The sequence below is a fragment of the Mytilus trossulus genome, unplaced genomic scaffold, assembly GCF_036588685.1.
Source record: "Mytilus trossulus isolate FHL-02 unplaced genomic scaffold, PNRI_Mtr1.1.1.hap1 h1tg000128l__unscaffolded, whole genome shotgun sequence".
NCBI lineage: Eukaryota > Metazoa > Mollusca > Bivalvia > Mytilida > Mytilidae > Mytilus > Mytilus trossulus.
This window is the reverse complement of record NW_026963301.1, coordinates 2,007,932-2,027,051: the sequence shown is the minus strand read 5'-3', so window position 1 is coordinate 2,027,051 and position 19,120 is coordinate 2,007,932. Positions and strand designations below refer to the sequence as shown.

Below are 19,120 nucleotides of genomic sequence, written 5' to 3'. Positions count from 1 at the left end.
AGATATAAGCCAAAATCTACATTGTATCCCTACGTTCTAATTTAAGCCATGACGGCCATCCTGGTTGGTTGGTAGGGTCGTCGGGCGCATTTTTTAAAAAGAAAAATCACACAAATACTGAACTTCGAGGAAAATTCGAAACGGAAAGTCCCTAATCAAATGGCAAAATCACAGGATAAAACACATCAAACGAATGGACAACTGTCATATTTCTGACTTTGTACAGGTATTTTCAAATGTAAAATATGGTGGATTGAACCTGGTTTTATAGCGCTAAACTAGATGATGATTGTGACCAAGTTTAATAAAATTTGGCCTAAATGTTTCAGATTATAAGATTTTTGCAAAAGTTAACGACAACGATAGACGACGGACGCCAAGTGCATGAAGTGATGATAAAAGTTCACTTGGCCCTTTTGGCCATATGAGCTAAAAAGCTGAAAAGGAAAAATACAGAACTCAGGAAATCAAAAGAGAAAATCCTTTACCAAAGAACAATCATAAGCCTAAACAAAGCAAACGGTTAAAAAAAAACAGTTACATTTCTGACTATGTACAGGTATTTCCTGCTGTAGAAAATGATGGACATTTAGTGACGATGAAATAAGATGATATTAGGTCAATGTGATTAAAATGATTGTTTTTGTTTTATTTCATATGGATAGGATTTTGATAAGCATCAGAAAATGTTTCAATAGCAGATTCATATGGCAAGGTAACCTAGGTCAATGATGTTTTATTTCGTTGTCTATAGAACCCACTTTTAAAATAGAATAGTTATGAAATTTTCATTCCTTCAATAATCATGCTACGGTGGATTCATAAATATTCGTTGGATACCAATTTTCGTTGAATTCGTGGATACAGGGGAAGCACGAATTTACATGTTTAAAGAATTACATACTTTCTAAAGGCTTGAATGAAAACTTTGCCAAAACCACGTAATTAAATATCCACGAAGATGCACTTTTTCCTCAATCATCGTAAATTTATACCGATCAACATAAATGAATTCACAGTATGTATTCAACTAAAATTTATTTTTGAGTTTTTAGAGCTTAATTATTCATTGTAATGTTATAACAGTCACATCTGTACCTCATAAAACAATATTCGCATTAGTTTATGACAAAAACAAAAATGGATCTATGCCATACATAAAAATATATTTCTTCACCATTTTTTTCTTCTTAAAATGCCCTGTCCCAAGTAAGGAAAATGGCCATTGTTATATTAAAGTTCGTTTCTGTGTATGTTACATTTTAATGTTGTGTTTCTGTTGTGTCGTCGGAGATCTCTTATATTTGCTACGTTTCCCTCTGTTTTATAAAAAAGAAGATGTGGTATGATTGCCAATGAGACAACTATCCCCAAAAAATAAAATGACACAGACATTAACAACTATAGGTCACCGTACTGTCTTCAACAATGAGCAAAGCCCATACCGCGTAGTCAGCTATAAAGGCCACGATAAGATAATGTAAAACATTTCAAACGAGAAAACTAACGGCCTTATTTATGAAAAAAAATGAACGAAAAACAAATATGTAACACATTAACAAACGACAACCACTAAATTACAGGCACCTGACTTGGGAAAGGCACATACATAGTTATAAATTGAAGTTCAACACTCTACAGCAAATATGTACAAGAAGCAACAACGATAAGTAAACATATATCATGAATGACCAACTTATACCTTATGAACAAGATATGTGGTTCATTGAAATGAAATTCCTTTCATTAATCTCAGGTAAAATAGTAATTATAAAAATTGTAAATGGTCATATTTCATTTACAAGGTATTTAAAGTAATGAGTTTTTTTTTTTTTGTGGAATGGCGCTTTACCTTTTTCTGACTTTCAAATAAATTGTAGAGTATTTGTTTTTGAAGTTAAATGTATGACTTGCTTCTCTTATTATCTTACACTCAATTGATATGTTAATAAATATAAATTAACTGTTTACAAAACTTTGAATTTTTGAAATACTAAGCCTTTTTTTACCTCAGGAATAGATAACCTTAGCTGTACTTGGAAAACGTTTAGGAGTTTTCGGTCCTCAATGCTCTTCAAATTCGTACTTTATTTGGCCTTTTTAACACTTTTTGTATCGAGCGACACGGATAAGTCTTTTGTAGACGCGTCTGGCATACATATAAAATTTTAATCCTGGTATCTATGATGAGTTTATTTGCAACCACTGGGTCGATGCCACTGCTGGTGGAGATTTAATTCCCTGAGATATCACCAACCCAGTAGTCAGAACTTCTGTGTTGCCTTGAGTTATCATTGATATGTTCATAATTATAAACTAACTGTTAACAAAACTTTGAATTTTTGAAACACTATAGGTTTTCTTCTTCAGGAATAAATTACCTTAGCTGTATTTGGCAAAACTTTTAGGAGTTTTCAGTCCTCAATGCTCTTCAACTTCGTATTTTATTTGGCCTTTTTAACATTCTTTTGTATCGAGCGTCACTGATGAGTATTTGCTAGACAAAACGCTCGTCTGGCGTTTACTTGTATATAAAATTTTAATCCTGGTATCTATATGATGAGTTTATTATGTAAACTATATTTTTTTCCATTCAGAATTCACTTGATACAATGACCTCTCTCATACTTCAATTGAACATAATTATTGTTTAAGGCAATCAAATGTTATTTTACTAATTGTTGCAATTTAAAAATAATAAAATGTGCGGTTATCTTTTTATTTTCGTCTTTACATTTAAAAAAAAATATCAGATTATAAACAACTAATTTATTGCAAAAAACTATAATACTAGTTGGATAATACGGAAGCCCTGGAGTGCCATGCAAAAAAAAAAATTCAACTTGTGCGCACAAGTTACCAACTTGCGCGCACAAGTTACTATCTTGTGCGCACGAGTTACACAACTTGCGCGCACGAGTTACTATCTTGTGCGCACAAGTTACATAACTTGCGCGCACGAGTTACAAACTTGCGCGCACGAGTTACTAACTTGTGCGCGCAAGTTACTATCTTGTGCGCACAAGTTACACAACTTGTGCGCACGAGTTACACAACTTGTGCGCACGAGTTACCAACTTGTGCGCACAAGATAGTAACTTGCGCGCACAAGTTAGTAACTCGTAGTTAGTATATTGTAATCAATAGTTACACGTGTTTATAGCATGGGCACACTATGCTTTATGGAAGGCGATCCTGCCGGACAAACATTCTATAAATTAAGGTAATTTTTAACATAGGTAGAATTTTACTGACTGTATTAATTCAGAGAAAAGTAATTAGGAACAGTGTGTAAAACGAAGTTACTATTCAATAAGAAACTTATAATTCTTATTCCTTTTTTATGAATTCCAATGTAAACGGGTTATTTGTTCGTAAGAGGGCCCCCCGGGGTACACTTAGTTTGTTTTAATGCACTGACACTCAAGTTATGTTATTTCTGTCGTGTAAATTATTGTGTCGTGAATGGGCTACGGGTATCATATTACACCGTTCCTTATTTGCTGCTTAACTTGATACATATAAACATTTAACATTTTGGTGTATTAGATAGGCGGTATATCTTATTACCATCGACGTCACTGAGAGGATATTGAAACGATGTTCATCGAGTACCAAAACTAGTCAATACTATGTTTATGGCCTTAGTCATGTTAGTTATGGCTGTATAAACTAGCCACAATTTAGACGAAACGGCCGTCTGGCATTGATACCAAATTTTATCCTAGGGGCGGATTCAGACATTTTAAAAAGGGGGGTCCACACCCGTAACAAATAGATTATTACTATGACGACACATCAAAGTTTCGTTTCTTTAGCGATACTTATCGCCAGTCATTAGTCACTGTGATCAATTATACTCATTTAGGATTAACATTCGACCCACGATGCTCGATAGTAATACTAGTTTACAAATCTTTGAATTGAAGTAGTCACATTTTAAACAGCTTACTTTATTACAGGTGTCAGATCAAATAATCATGACCACAAATGATTTAGCTATCATTATTTCAACCTACTTTAGCCTAGGTTTGCAATATGAAGAAATTATTGGTTTGTTGGCTCAAAGACATAATGTTATTTTATCTATGAGAACTTTGAAAAGACGCTTAGCTTCGTATGGATTGTACAGACGAAAGAATTTTTCGGATATTTTCCAAGTTGCTATGTTTATCTTCGAACAACTAAAGTCATCTGGTTGTCTCCATGGATACCGTTGGATGCATTCGAGATGCTTACAGAATGGTTTTATTGTCCAAAAGGAGATGGTAAGAATCCTATTAGGCATATTGGATCCTTCTGGCGTTGCTGCGAGAGTTAAGCGCAAACTAAAAAGAAGGCACTATAGATCCAAGGGTCCCAACTACATATGGCACCTTGACTCATATGATAAGTTAAAACCGTATGGAATTTGTGTCAACGGATGTATAGATGGGTTTTCAAGGTTTATAATTTGGTTACGTGTTGGTAGAAGCAATAATAACCCACGAATTGTAGCGGGATTTTATGTAGAAGCTTTGACTTCTTTAGAAAGGGTACCACATTCAATACGATCAGACATGGGAACCGAAAACAGTTATATTGCTGAAATGCAGTCATTCTTAAGGAGGAATGGTCCCGGAAGCAGAACAGCTTTTCTCTATGGAACAAGTCAACACAATCAACGTATAGAGAGCTGGTGGGGAATACTTAGAAAAGAATGTGTACAATTTTGGATGGAATTCTTTGAACAGATGAAGCAAGACGGCTACTTCACAGGCGACTTCATCGATAAAAGTCTGATACAATACTTTTTCATGGATATTATCAGAGTAAGATAGAATATGATATATAAATATCATCTTAAATCAAAACGAAACAACGAAGAACTATTCCAAACGCTTAATTTGATAAACGTTTAACATGTTATATGTTTCAGTATAAAAACGTACTTGAAAGAGACATTTTATATAAAAAAAAGTCGTAAAGACATAAAGACTTAAACTGGCAATGTTTTCTTCCAAAAATTTGCAACCACTGGCCCTTGTAATTATCTTTTGACCCTTTTATCTCTGAAACAAACAAAAAAAAGCTATGTTAGAACGGTTAAATGAAATTTAAACAGGAATTTCATAAGGATTCTTATCGCAAAAAATAATCCCATCTAAATCTGACTTTAACTATAAGTTCTCAAATTATAAACAGCATTGTTCTAATTTACCCCAATCCCCTTTTTATCTCGCAAAAAAAGATATAGCGCGAGCTTAAATCTACTTGCTTAAAAGTTATTGTGAAATGAATAGAAAAAAAGGCAAACGTAAATTTCATGAAAAAAAGGTTCCATGCCAGAAAAAAACACCTATCTATAAGACAGTCTTTGGCGTCTGACTGTGGGTAACTTGTGTGCAAACAAGTTAAGGAACTCAATGATTGTAATCTTAGATGACATTGGAATTTTTCAAGAAGCGCATGACGCGTCATAACAACATACACATCTACTTATTAGAAAATAATCCCACTAATTTCATTAATCCCAAAATCGTCATACAAACAAAATAAATGCATTCTGATATAATTTCAGGTAGGTCCGTGAAGAAGAAATACAGTTACTTCACGGTGCCATGTAGAAAAAAACGCCTCAAAGTACTACCAAAACGACCACACATTTTTTGGCGATCATAAAATCCGCAATTGCTATTTCTGTAATTTATTTCTTTTTCATCAAGTTACATCCAGATGTGTCTCTATTAACTGCACGTGTCTTCATTAAACAAATTAGATTTTAATCGAAGAGAATGCATTTTAACACCACTTTTATCAAGTTATTTCTATTTCAGAAAGAGCTTGAAAATGTCGTTGAAACATGGAATGCACACCGAATTCGCAAATCGAAGCATTGCGACATAAACGGGCGTCCAATGGTCTTATACCAGGCACCTTTCTTGAAAGGCACCGAGGATTATTCACTACCTTTGGACAATGTCGAACTAAATGCTTGTGCCGAGGAGTGTGACTTCGACGATTCAGACTGTGACAATGACATTTTGGACCTGGCTGACATATTAATGGAGGAAAACAGCTGGACAAAAACAAGAGATCCCTATGACAGAGCCACACTTTATTTACAAATGAGGGATATAATAAAACAAAATTTATAATTCAATATTGGTTTTATTAATATTATATTTATTTATAAATTTACTAAAATAAATCTCTCTACATTAAACATATACAACTTGAAAAATGTTTTAGCATGAACAGACAATCGGATTATTTGGCATGCGTCAATGAGGCAACGTTCCATGCAATAGCATAGAACATGAAAAAAAATGGGGTCATCTGGTGACACGGATTAAGATTATATACCACATCACATGACGTACCCGACACCGAAAAGAATGTATTAAAGTTTTACCAAATTCCAAAATCAACAGTATTATAATATGAAATTGACTACAAGCTTTCGATTTTTTTTCTCATTTCCTGAATTAAGTATTGTTTAGACATCTTCGTGATATTTGTCAATTGAAATTACAAGAAGCCGGAATAGTATTTTTTTTATTAAGATAAGACCCGTAATTTTAGGTGTGTATATCTTTCATCAGTGATGCTGTGATATATGATACCTAAAGCACATTGTACTGATGAGCATCATTTGCTCAAAGTATTAAAGAATAGAATTACTAGTAATACTCTTACTATGCGACATGCCGTTTTATGATTACAATCATCACAGTTTTTGCCCCCAAAAAACCGCAACATTCGGTAAACAGCATCTGTTAATGACAATTACTCCAATAAGGGATGAATTTACAATTTAAGTCATTAATTGACTTAATGTAACGACCGTGTCGTCATAGTCGTCCGAATTCATTTGGATTCCCAGGCTATATCTTGATAAAACTGAGAATGGAAATGGGGAATCTGACAAAGAGACAATAACCTGGCCAAAGAGCAGAAAACAAAATAACAATTATACATAAATGACTACTAGCAGTTACTGACATGCCAGCTCTAGACCTCAATTAAAATGATTGAAAGATTATGTTTTCACCAAATGAATATCAAGCTCAATTCTTCCCTTTTTTTTGTTTAGTATCATACCATCATAAAATATTTAAGAAGAACACAACCCGTAGCAGGTCAAAAGCTGGCTTAAGAACATAACTGTTTATTTCCAATGCAAAGACCCTATAAGTGAAAGAATAGCAAAGCCAAAATATACCATCCATAATTACCCGACAACAGTATCGTAACTGTACTATAGAAAAATAGAAAAAGTCTTGTTTACAGGTTTTGATAGCTTTTAAGGTTAATGCCGACATTTTTGTGCTTTGTAAAGAATATTACTATAAAAGGTTGAATGTGAAAATCCCCATGACCTATAGTAATTTCATACAGAAGTTTCATGGAAAAGTGTAACGGTAATATTTGCGGGGCAGCGGACGGAGAAGGCGAATGTAATGTAGTCAAACTTGAGTATATATAAGTGTATGGATTTGTATTAATTTGTACCATCAGTTCGGCAATACTAACCAGATGGGACTGTATTCGGGGGTTATGGTCCAAACAGTTTAGGTAATAGGGGTCAACAAAAAGGAATTTCTGGTATCCGGGCAATAACTTTTGTATTAGTCTATGCATTTTTATGATATTATACAAGGTTCCATATTAAAAAGAAACCGAAGGTTGTGATTGATTTTGAGGATTAATCATTAATTGCCAGACCATTAAACGTAATTTTGTAGTTTTTTCCTCAATATGTGGCTATATTACATTCACCTTCTCCTTCCGTTAAACTTCTGCCTGGAATTATTGTATATTTGGTCATCAGCTCTAGCTCGACGTTAAAGATAAATTGTTGACACTGATATATGTTTCGAAAAAAAAACACCAATCTGATGAACAGGATTATTGCTTATTAATTCAAAGTCACTAGACTATAATCTCGAGCCTCAAACTGTTAAAAAAATTGAGATGTACAAACCGTGATGTTGTAACTTGATAGCAAATCTTAGTAGTTTCTATCAAACTAACTAACAGCAAAACATTCGAGTGTGTAAGTTATATACTTGTATTTGGTTAGCTTGATTGCTAGCTGAACCGTTAAGTCATCATTAAGTTAAGTTTACTTAAACGACTAGTCCGACAAAAAACCAATTTATCCGTCTGTAGGACTAGACTACTCAGAAAGAAGGATGATATATCTAACATAATGACTTCACGGTTCAGCTAGCCAAACATATTACCTTTACCTTTACTGTTAGCCGAAAAAGTAACTTGCAAAATGTAGTTCATTCAAAGTCGCTGGATCATGCCCTAGGAGCAGGGCCTCAACATAGTCTTCAAACTAGAAGTAATGCAACTTTTATTACACAGCAATGCCACATTACTAGAAGTACCTATTAAACTTGCAGATATCTCAGAAACGGTAACAACGGACGACGACACATACTGAAGTGATAGCAAAGCTCTCTGGACCTTTTAGGCCAGGTGCCCTTTCCAAAGGGGTAATCTGTTTAACCCTTTCTGTGTTGTGCTGTAAATACATAATTCTTAGAACAGTGAAACCTGTTTAAAAAGAACCTCTTCGGGACTTAATATGTGGTTCGGTTTTGGTTGATGTCAGGTTCTTAACGCATACAATTTGATACGATAGAGCTTAAGAGCATGTTTGGTTAATACAGGTTTTCGGTTATACAGGATTCGGTTTAACCAGGTTTCACTGTACCAGTTGATGTCGTTTCTAAAAATGAAGCAATGCGTCTTTGTTGTCTGATAAATTGAAAGGCTCGATACCAAAGATTTTCTTGTAACAGATATTGTAAAGAAGTACGCGAAAACCAAAGTGTCAAAAGTAAACCGGGGACAAAAACACAACTGGTAACAATAAAGCAAGACACCAAACAAAGGACAGCACTACGCAAATAAGCTTAAAATAAAAAGAAGAAATGGGTCGAATTTAGGTTGCCTCTAACCAGTGTTAATTGTAAAAGGTCAATTATTGGAAAGAAGGAGGAGGAAACCTATGACAGAAGAAGGTCCCCCTTCGTACCCCTAAACGAGAGACATATATTTATTCTACCATACATGTAAACAATGACAATCTCTGTCTAAACCAACATAAAGAAGCTTTGTCTAAACCAACATAAAAAAGCGATAGGGTTTGTATAACTTCCAATCTTCTGATAGTAACCAGTTAATTGTGCATCACAACTTTGCAACTTCATCAAGTTGATACAGGTATATCACTATACGTTTTAAGCTAGGAAGCTTTACGCTAGGAATTCTTCTTAATTAAGGAGAGATTTATTTTTATCTCATTTGGAAGCTCTTAAATACACTAAATGAACACTAACTTTAGTCTTTCTCGTTTGAATTGTTTTACATGGTCTTATCGGGGCCTTTTATAGCTGACTATGCGGTATGGGCTTTGCTCATTGTTGAAGGCCGTATGGTGACCTGAAGTTGTTAATGTTTGTGTCATTTTGGTCTTTTGTGGATAGTTGTCTCATTGGCAATCATACCCCATCTTCTTTTTTATATTCTATGTTTTTCAATAAAGTATCAAAGTCATGTCCACTATCGAATAACATCTTTTAAAACATTTGATCTAAGCAAAATTTCAATCGAAGACCTGAATTAAATAGCTCCTATCAATTTTTACGATACATGGTGTATTCTGATGAACATTTTATTTCAGTAATGGTCGCCAATCAGGTCTGAAAAGGCATAAGAAGGAAATCATTTTATCGATGAAAATTTATCTATTTTTTGCCTGATAACAATACAATATTGTGATATAACTATGTATATTATACTTTTCTTCTATTATAAACTGAGGATAATTATTTACAAGTTTGATCCAAATCAATCTTAAAGCGTAAGAAAAGATCTTCAAAAATGTTTAGGATTACGCATGAATCAAAATAATGGGAAACAAAGACCGAAGAAAGTGAGAAAAAAATCGTTAATGGCAAGAGGAATTAACAATTAAATGAAATAGATTCACTGAAACTTGTAATTGAAATAAAACAACAAAATAGTTAATGACAAGGTAAATAAAAAGTAATACCTACTGCTATTTGACTGAAATCATTTTAACATAACAATATTGACAATAATACAATAAAATCAAGTGGCTTGCCTTTATGGCAAAACTTTAATGCAGCTTGTGTTTCTCTCAAAACTGTTGAACAGTAAGGTTTGGGTAATGGACATAAACAAACACAGAACAAATTGTTCACATAAATCTGAAATGCTTTTCTGTTCAACACTGTGAACACTTAAAAAAAAAAACTTGAAAAAAACTCCCTCTGCCGAACTCACGACATAAAATCATTACACAAAATCATTACACAACCTCCTTTAAACATGAATTATTAAACAAAGAATACTTGAATCATTTAGAACTGTACTCATACATTGAGTTAATGTCCATTTTCATCGGAACATCCTGGAATGCCAGCACTATTACACTATATGAACTCTAAACTATGTCCATTACCCAAACCTTACTGTTCAACAGATAATTGAACTCAGACCTAAAAGAAGGATATGTGTCATAAGTTGATGGAATTTGTAATACTCGCCCACATGTATGAGCTATTGGTGACCGTGTGAACCCTTTAGATTCAAAAAACTCAATCGTTATTTTCATTCCCAGCAGGACATCTGAACCTGTGCAGAACCTCAAGAAAGCCTTTTGTTTTTCTCCATCTAGATCTTTGATATATCTTTTTAAAAAGCCTGCACATAGCCTTTCCGCTTCTTTCATGTTTTCCGGTACACTCAAGGATTTCAAAATTTCCTTCGATGTTGGTTTCATTTCTTGATAAATTTGTTGTAGTTTGCCTGGAGTGACTTGTAACTGTCGTAATTCTGAACGGAAACATTCGATCACGTAGCGTGGTTGTTGAATCAACTCTTTATGTGCCAACTCTCCAATAATTGGCAGGACATTTTCAGAATTCACCAATTTTCTACAAGAATGACTATCAAGGAATTTAAGGAAGTCATCTTGATCCACATCATTGAAATTGGAAATAGCTTTTTTAACAATCTGACTTTCCATTTCAGGTAAGTAATCTGAAAACAATTCAATCAGACTTGATTCAATGCTTCCATGAATGCACTCTTCGAATATAGCAGGCATAATTGAAATGGGCCAGTAACCACTGACTTCAAACCCCTTTCTTATTATTCTACTAACAGCTTTCCATTCCTCCTTTTGGAAATCATGCCTAAGTACAGGTACCTTGAAAATACGACCCTCTGTGCATTGTTCATAGAATTCATCCCAAAACTGGGTTATACAATCTCTGAAAACACCATCTCCTTCTCCGGCTTCTTCCTTACCATTGTCTAATACCATGATGGCATCAATGTCTACAGTCATGATGTTTGGATCTTTAAAATGAATTATCATATCCATTAAAGCTGAAGCCCTATGTATACGAATAATTTTTCTCTCCACTGTACCAGCATTTCCAAATTCTAATGGTCTGTCCAAAGTATCACCACTTCCACTCTCTAATGGTAATGTCGAGTCTAAGCTTACATTGCTTGCCCGTACATTAGGACCAAATGCAATATCACCGTCGAACGAAAAATCAGCAATATCAAAGTTTGTTTGGATATCCGGAAGTTCTGCATTATAAAAATCATTAGTGACAAAAATGTCATTTGATTTTTCAGGTTTGCTTAAACAGGTTGGAGGCAAGTCAATAATTTCCATTACTTCAATAACTCCACTCTGAGCAGTTGCATTCCTATTCTTTGGAATTGATAAAGGTGGCAACTCGTCACTCTCAATTGTACTAGTAGTGCCTTCTGTGCAGAAGTTGAACCTCAATTGTCTCATCTTTAAACGATTATAACAGGACTCCACGGTAGACTGTAAGTCGATGTTTTGAAAATATGTGTCAGTTAATTTTATCTCATATTCCGTGATTTTACCTCTCACTGCGTTGTGTCCATTTGGAAAATACAGCTGTTTGGCAAGGTCTAATACTTGTCCCATCGTATCAAATTTTTCCATGTCAAACGACTTAGGGCCACCGCCCTTGTTTCCTCGTATCTGATGATATGCATCACCGTCATTATGGAAACAGCTTAGATCCACAAGACGTTTCTTTTTTTCTGCCTTCTTGTTGCCTTTCAGTTTCTTACTCAAAGAACTACGTACCTCTTTTTCATCCTCATCCTCATCTCCACTACTATAAGAGGCCCCTCCCTTTATTGCATTCACTTTTGCCCGAAGTTTTTTCATTAACGACGTCTTTGTCTTCTTTTTCTTTTCACAAGACGTGTCTTTTCTGTCCCTGCTAAACGCTATTATTGCTTTGCGATCCCCATACAGCGGCACAAACTTTGTCAATTCCTCTTCTGACATGTGAATGATAGTTTGGGAATCTATCTGAAATGGACAAAGAGCATAAAAATATTGGTATGCAAAATTGATGGTTTATAATCAAGTTTAAAACATGGCAGTGTCTGCGCGTATCCGCATGCGGGTACGGTCGGTTTTTTCGAATAGTCAAAAAGTCGATCGTAGGCTACGCGTACCAACATCCGTTTTTATAATAAAATGCTATCGGATCGGGAATGAAACGTGAAATATAAACGGAAATTATCGATGATATGTGGATTTCGATTATCGATTTCGTGTAGAACGAGTGAAGAGTATGAAAAATATAATTCAAATTGTATTTATCAGGTAATAATACATTGCAAATTAAATGCACACTGATGGTAAATGAAACTGTACAGTCCCTGTAAATGAAAAGAATTTAAAGAATTATATATATCTGAATTTTAAAAATACCCATATGAGATTTTAGTAAAATGTAAAACAGAAACTGAAATTTTGAAATATCTTATACTACTAAAATTAAAGCTTGGATGTCTATATAAGAATTAAAGAAGCAAGTAATAGTGTCAAAATAAACCAATTTTAAAAGATTCATGTAACTAATTAAGATTTGGAACAAATTTTACCATCATATCCAATAGGATTGTTTTGGCACATTTTTCCGAACCCTGCACATTTCAAGTGTTGCCAGTCCTAACAACAATCACAGGACAAAGAGTCCTTATCGTGAACTGAGGTTTTCTGACATTTGATACACATTACAATTTAAATCTGTTAAACTTTAAATCCTTTTTATTTATTTATTTTCCCGTTCTTCTCTTCTCTGCAACTGCAATTGACTCCCGAGGTTTTTTTTTTATATATAATTGTATAAAATTAATCGACTGATAGTTTTTGTTCAAAACTAACTACGAAATGTCTTCCCCACATGTATATCACACTCTTCCATTTAAAGAATTTTTATTAACTGAGAAAAAACTGTTCACGTACCTATATATATATCCGATGGATACATCTGTTGTAGGGTTGTCACTGACTCAGACGTACTTATGAATATAATTATTTTCTGTGATTGTATCTTACATTAATTTGTAGGATCCTCTACTATAGATAATTTAGCTGATCTGTAACAATAACATCTTCATGCCTTATATATCATGTACTGTAGTACGCCGCTAGATTAAAACTGACGTGGAAAGGTAACACATGCCCACCGAAAGCTCTTTTTTTTGAGAGCCCAGGTGGTCGTGTGGTCTAGCGGGACGGCTGCAGTGCAGGCGATTTGGTGTCACGATATCACAGTAGCATGGGTTCGAATCCCGACGAGGGAAGAACCAAAAATTTGCGAAAGCAAATTTACAGATCTAACATTGTTGGGTTGATGTTTAGACGAGTTATATATATATATATATATATATATATATATATATATGATTAGTTGTAATCTATTCTCTAATTACGACAAATTCCGTATAAATTTAATCATATTTCACGTTTTATTTCCGATCCGATAGCATTTTTATTATATAACCGGATGTGGGTACGCGTAGCCTACGAATAAACTGGTCCGCCGTTCCATCTATAGCTTTGCACCGAAGGAACAGGTTGGTGTGCCATTGTCACATTGGCATTAATTGGACGAGTTTTAAAAATTCATCGATTCGCTAATAAAATTGACCAATTATAATGATAGGAAATTGACCTCCGTGAAATGTTATTACTGTGATGCCGCAAAATAAATAAGTATCTGGTATCCCCATGGTGGTGGTGCAGATAAATGACCAACAAGCATGTTAACATGTTCTTGAAAAACTGAACCGGTATCTTTTATTCCCTTAACATCTCAGTAGGGTTATAAATGTGATAATTTCTTGTTTCTTGCCTGGGATCCGGCCCAATCTAGCTGCGCGTCGTATACTGACAAGATTAGCCAGGACCCCAGACTATATAACACATAATAAACATAGCACATGATGCACTAGTCTCCTCGAATTATCAAATCCCGTGGTCAGAATTGTGACCACGGGATTTAGGCCATACCTGTTGTCAGTGTAGCGATAAGTGAACACAACAGGGGTCCAGTTTAGCCTACGAACGGCAATCTGACTATTAGTACCTGCATGCTGGTACGCACAGACACTGCATTAAAACATACAGTTCTCGTGCAAATTTCTTAAATAAGTATTACATTAACCGTTACGTTTGTAATTTGTAAAGATCCATGACAATGAGGCCAAGTGTACACCCTACAACTATTCCATACACCAAATATAGCCCACCTATTACTTTAATTGGTAACTGAAAAACAAACCGAAACCAATAATTTAACATTGACCAATGAACCATGAAAATGAGGCCAAGGTTGATATCTGCCAGACAGATATGTTCATAGTTGAACTTCTCCTTAAAGTACTGAAAAAACAAACCATAACACATAAACTTAACATTGAACAATGAACCATAAAAATGAGGAAGATATGATACCTTCCAGACAAACAGGTACATCATTCAATAATCCCATATATCAAAAGTATAGCTCACCTATTGCTAGCTTAAAGATTAAGTAAATGATAAACAGACCAAAACACAAAAAAACTTAGCATTTAACTATGAACAATGAAATTAAATCAAAGACCGTGAATGGACATATAGCAGACGGTAATTCGATCTCACCATCCTACAATGTGAGGCACCATGGGGAAAAAAAAGATTTATAAAAATAGTTTACACCATCACTGTTTAGTAGTCCTGGTGTCTCGAATAATAGACTTTCAACACAAGCGAGACAAAAATCGTCTTGTGTTAGAAATTGACATAGACAATCAAAGGTATCCCAAATATGTTTGTCGTTGATGGACTTTTAAAACTGAACTAAAAAAGAGATATGTCGATGTATAACAAAAGCGAAATGTCTCTAAAATTAAGATTAAACAAACATAAAATCAGGATGTTATGCCCTCTATTGATGCAAATGTTGTATGATTTCCAATGAGACAACTCTCCATCAGGCATAAAATGTAAGGACTAAATAAAAAATCATTTTGATGAATAAGTTTACCTTTTCCTCTATCAATGTTCTTATAATATCATCTTTAATATTGCGACTTCTCATGAAGTCATAAAGGTCAGGTTCAGACATCTGAAATAACATAAAAAAATAAATTTATAATTGAAGTATTGTTGTTCACCTGTCAGCAATGAAGCTCCCTACTTCGGAAAGGAAACTCAAAGAAGTCTGTTTTACCCAATTTTATAGAAGTGAAAGCTAACGATAATCAATTAGTAATTTACTAACCAGTTTCCATAGAACTGTTTTTTTTTAAATCTAAATCTTGATCCAAATTACTCACCGTTCTTTTAATTTCAATAATAACAAATGGTTCGAAAAATTTAACAAAATCACGGACCTAAAACAGCTGCCCCTCATCTTAAATGGTGGGGAATCTTATTGATATCGAATTTCTACGCAAGTACATTCTTTGTTCATAAATATTTTAAAATAAATATTTCGGATACCAATTTTGAAACATAAGAAATGCATATTAAATCGAAATCAACCTGCACATTTGCAGAGAATATTAAAGAACCATTTTAAAACAGTAATCCATTTTGCAAGAGGGTCTACCTTATATATGGCCCGAGAACAGAAGTTATTCCGTGGTGCATTTCTTTTAGACAATTAGAAAATTTAGACAAATTATATCAAAATTATCCAAAACCTCATCAGATCTAACTCACAATATGGACAATTGTATGTTGAAGGGGTGAAGAAATGAATTGTGAAAGGGTATGAAATAAATTGGTAAGTAACACTGTCCACACCAAGGAAAATATTTTCGAGGATAACGAAAATTAAGGGACGACAACCGTGTTCAAGCTCGTCGTCGCTTATTGTTTCGTTATCGATTCTAGACACTAACTAGTTCGAACGGAACACCTTTTAAACTGCCGCATGTTTTTAACGGGGTTGCGTGCCGTGCAATATCGTAACAGCTACATAGGGCTACGTAGATTTTTGACTGATGAACGTGTATCTAGCCTAGCTGCTACCTAGATCTATTAAGCAGCTAGGCTAGGTACATAATCAATAGTCAAATATTATAATATTGATAATGAGGCGTAAACAAAACAAACAGACACAAAAGTAAAAATGCTACAAATAGGGGTAAATAGTCGAAATCGGTAGGTCACATTCGTGATAAAGGGGTTTCGGACTTGTGGGGTGTCGGGCCAATAAGGTGTCTAACTATTGGGGTGTCGGACTACTGGGGTATCAGAATAACGGGGTATTCCCCAAGATATAATTATATAGACAATAGATAATTGACCAATGTGGACCTTATGTTCGCAATTCCATTATTTTTCTTTATATAGAAAACAAGAATGTGTCCCCAGTACACGGATGTCCCATCCGCACTATCATTTTCTTTGTTCAGTGGACCCTGAAAATGGGGGGAAATCTCTAATTTGGCATTGAAATTAAAATTATTAAGATCGTATCATAGGGAACATGTTTACTAAGTTTCAAGTTGATTGGACTTCAACTTCATCAAAAACTACCTCGACCAAAAACTTTAACCTGAAGCGGGACAGACGGACGAACGGACAGACAGATGAACGAACAGACGGGCGCAGAGACAAGAAAACATAATGTCCATAAATGGGACATAAAAAAATTTATACTTGGGATCTATAATTGTTTTAAGTTAAGAGTTAGAGTCAAGTTGGTTAAAATTGGGATAATCGGTTTTAAATTAAATGCATTTATAAAATAAGTATATAAGGTATATAAAGGTAAAGTTTTGCACTGTTATTATTTGTCGATATTTATGAATTATGATTTTATCATACTTTTCTTGAACAATATACTTATAAAGTATTCTAGGTTAATTTATATATATTGACCCGGACTACTAAAATCTTCTATTTATTTAGCCATTCAAATATCAGCTTGTTTGCTACTGAAACTGGAAATAACGCAACATCAAAATGTGTAAAACACCGTCAAATAATTCTAAAATGTACGTACATTACCTTTTCCTTCTCAGTTGGCTCTATTTTGAGTTATAACATTTGAACAATAATATCTCTTTTATATACATGTATACCCGGCTGAGGCTCGTGCAACACCTGGTGCTGAATACATTTTAGAAAACTTCAAAGACATGAACTTTTTTCTCACGCTTCAAATTTACCCATATAAGGATAGCCGATAGGATCAAAGACAAAGTCCGTAAAAAGTATTCTTGAATATCAAATGTTATATTGTACGTTACACGTACTGCACATCCACACAGTTTTGTAGAAAAGTGTAAATGCATTTGCAATCATCAATTTAGAGACCATCAAATAAGAGATAATAGGGATATTTCCTTAAATATACAGCCTACTGTTTTAACGTAGTTGTAACAATGAAAACTATCAAGGACACCACACAATTGAATGATTGCATAAAACTAAAGGGTTGGATTCTTAAAGTGCTATTGGGTTAAAATTTTAATCTATAGTTTTGATTTCGGTTGTATTTCGTTTCTTCATTTTCCCTTTCTTTTTGTTTCGTTGCGTTTTGTTTGTTTTGGTTTCGATTTCCACTCTTATTTTATATGTACCCGTTTTAACAGTTTAAACATAGATTAAATATGATTTTTGAGGTTAGAGTAAGAGGTAAACTCTCATAACCTGAAATGATTTTAGAAGTATTATACATACCAAATACGTTTCGGACATTCAGTTTATGCTCACTTTTCCCGGGTCATTATTTCTCTAATGCATTAGTTTTTTTTTGTCAATGTGAAATCGACAAGAATGCGATTGGACCAAATACTTGGAAAATGTTATTTTGTCAGCTTAAGCCCATAATTGTTGAATTTGTAATAAGGTTGTAACTTGAATAATAACAACGCACCCTTATGATCATTGTGCTCAGAGGTAATGGAGTGGTCGTAGTGATCGTAATATAACGACTGGATTATTCGGGTTAATAAGGTTGTGGTTTATGATTTGACCGTTCTTAAAACATTTTTATCTCCAATAACGAAAAAAGCATGAATTAGTATGGTTGTTGAAAAGTATAAGTCTCAGACCGCGGCTCCTAACGGTGGCTACATAGATTGTGTTCACAAATGCAGACATTTAACATCCATGCATTATGTCACATTGATTAAATATCATTAAACTAACCTTTCTTCATAAACTTCATCCAAGCAAGAAATCCGCAATGTACAAATCACGCGCATGTCAATAAGGGCTCAAATAATCGTGCGCACATATTAAATAACTCGTGTGCACAAGATAGTAACTCGTGCGCACAAGTTGTGTAACTTGTGCGCACAAGATAGTAACTTGTGCGCGCAAGTTGTGTAACTTGTGCGCACAAGATAGTAACTCGTGCGCACAAGTTGTGTAACTCGTGCGCACAAGTTGTGTAACTCGTGCGCACAAGTTGTGTAACTTGTGCGCACAAGATAGTAACTTGTGCGCACAAGATAGTAACTCGTGCGCACAAGTTGTGTAACTCGTGCGCACAAGTTGTGTAACTTGTGCGCACAAGATAGTAACTTGTGCGCGCAAGTTTGTAACTTGTGCGCGCAAGTTGGTAACTTGTGCGCACAAGTTGAATTTTTTTTTTTGCATGGCACTCCAGGGCTTCCGTAGGATAAGATATGACTTTAAAAAGTCCTTAGCACAAATTTAACTGGCATGTAATTTGGAACATAATAATATTTCAAAATTTTGAAAATAAGGAAGTAATTGAAATGTAACCAATTG

The 19,120-nt window shown here is 34.4% G+C and overlaps 3 protein-coding genes across 4 annotated transcripts in view; 1 reads left to right on the top strand and 2 right to left on the bottom strand.

Moving 5' to 3' along the window:
- LOC134700221 (uncharacterized) overlaps window positions 1-19,120 on the bottom strand; it is a 57,110-nt gene that overhangs the window by 13,018 nt on the left and 24,972 nt on the right. The gene's annotated exons all lie outside the window — the stretch shown is intronic.
- On the top strand, window positions 3,063-6,489 carry LOC134700219 (uncharacterized). Of its 2 annotated transcripts, none has more exons than XM_063561577.1 (2): window positions 3,063-3,223; window positions 3,963-6,489. In XM_063561577.1, exon 2 carries the CDS (start codon window positions 3,981-3,983, stop codon window positions 4,818-4,820), a length of 840 nt encoding a protein of 279 aa, XP_063417647.1. In that variant the 5' UTR covers window positions 3,063-3,223; window positions 3,963-3,980; the 3' UTR covers window positions 4,821-6,489. The 2 variants fall into 2 exon arrangements, with proteins under 2 accessions (XP_063417647.1, XP_063417648.1); XM_063561578.1 differs by having other exon boundaries at window positions 3,063-4,268; window positions 5,817-6,489.
- On the bottom strand, window positions 10,469-12,112 carry LOC134700262 (uncharacterized). The gene has a single exon (XM_063561622.1). The coding sequence runs from the start codon at window positions 12,017-12,019 to the stop codon at window positions 10,469-10,471; it is 1,551 nt and encodes a 516-aa protein (XP_063417692.1). The 5' UTR covers window positions 12,020-12,112.

Bases quoted from the DNA above. Each gene is read 5' to 3' on its own strand.
- LOC134700219 (XM_063561577.1), top strand. From the start codon at position 3,981: ATGACCACAAATGATTTAGCTATCATTATTTCAACCTACTTTAGCCTA.
- LOC134700262 (XM_063561622.1), bottom strand. From the start codon at position 12,019: ATGGAAAAATTTGATACGATGGGACAAGTATTAGACCTTGCCAAACAG.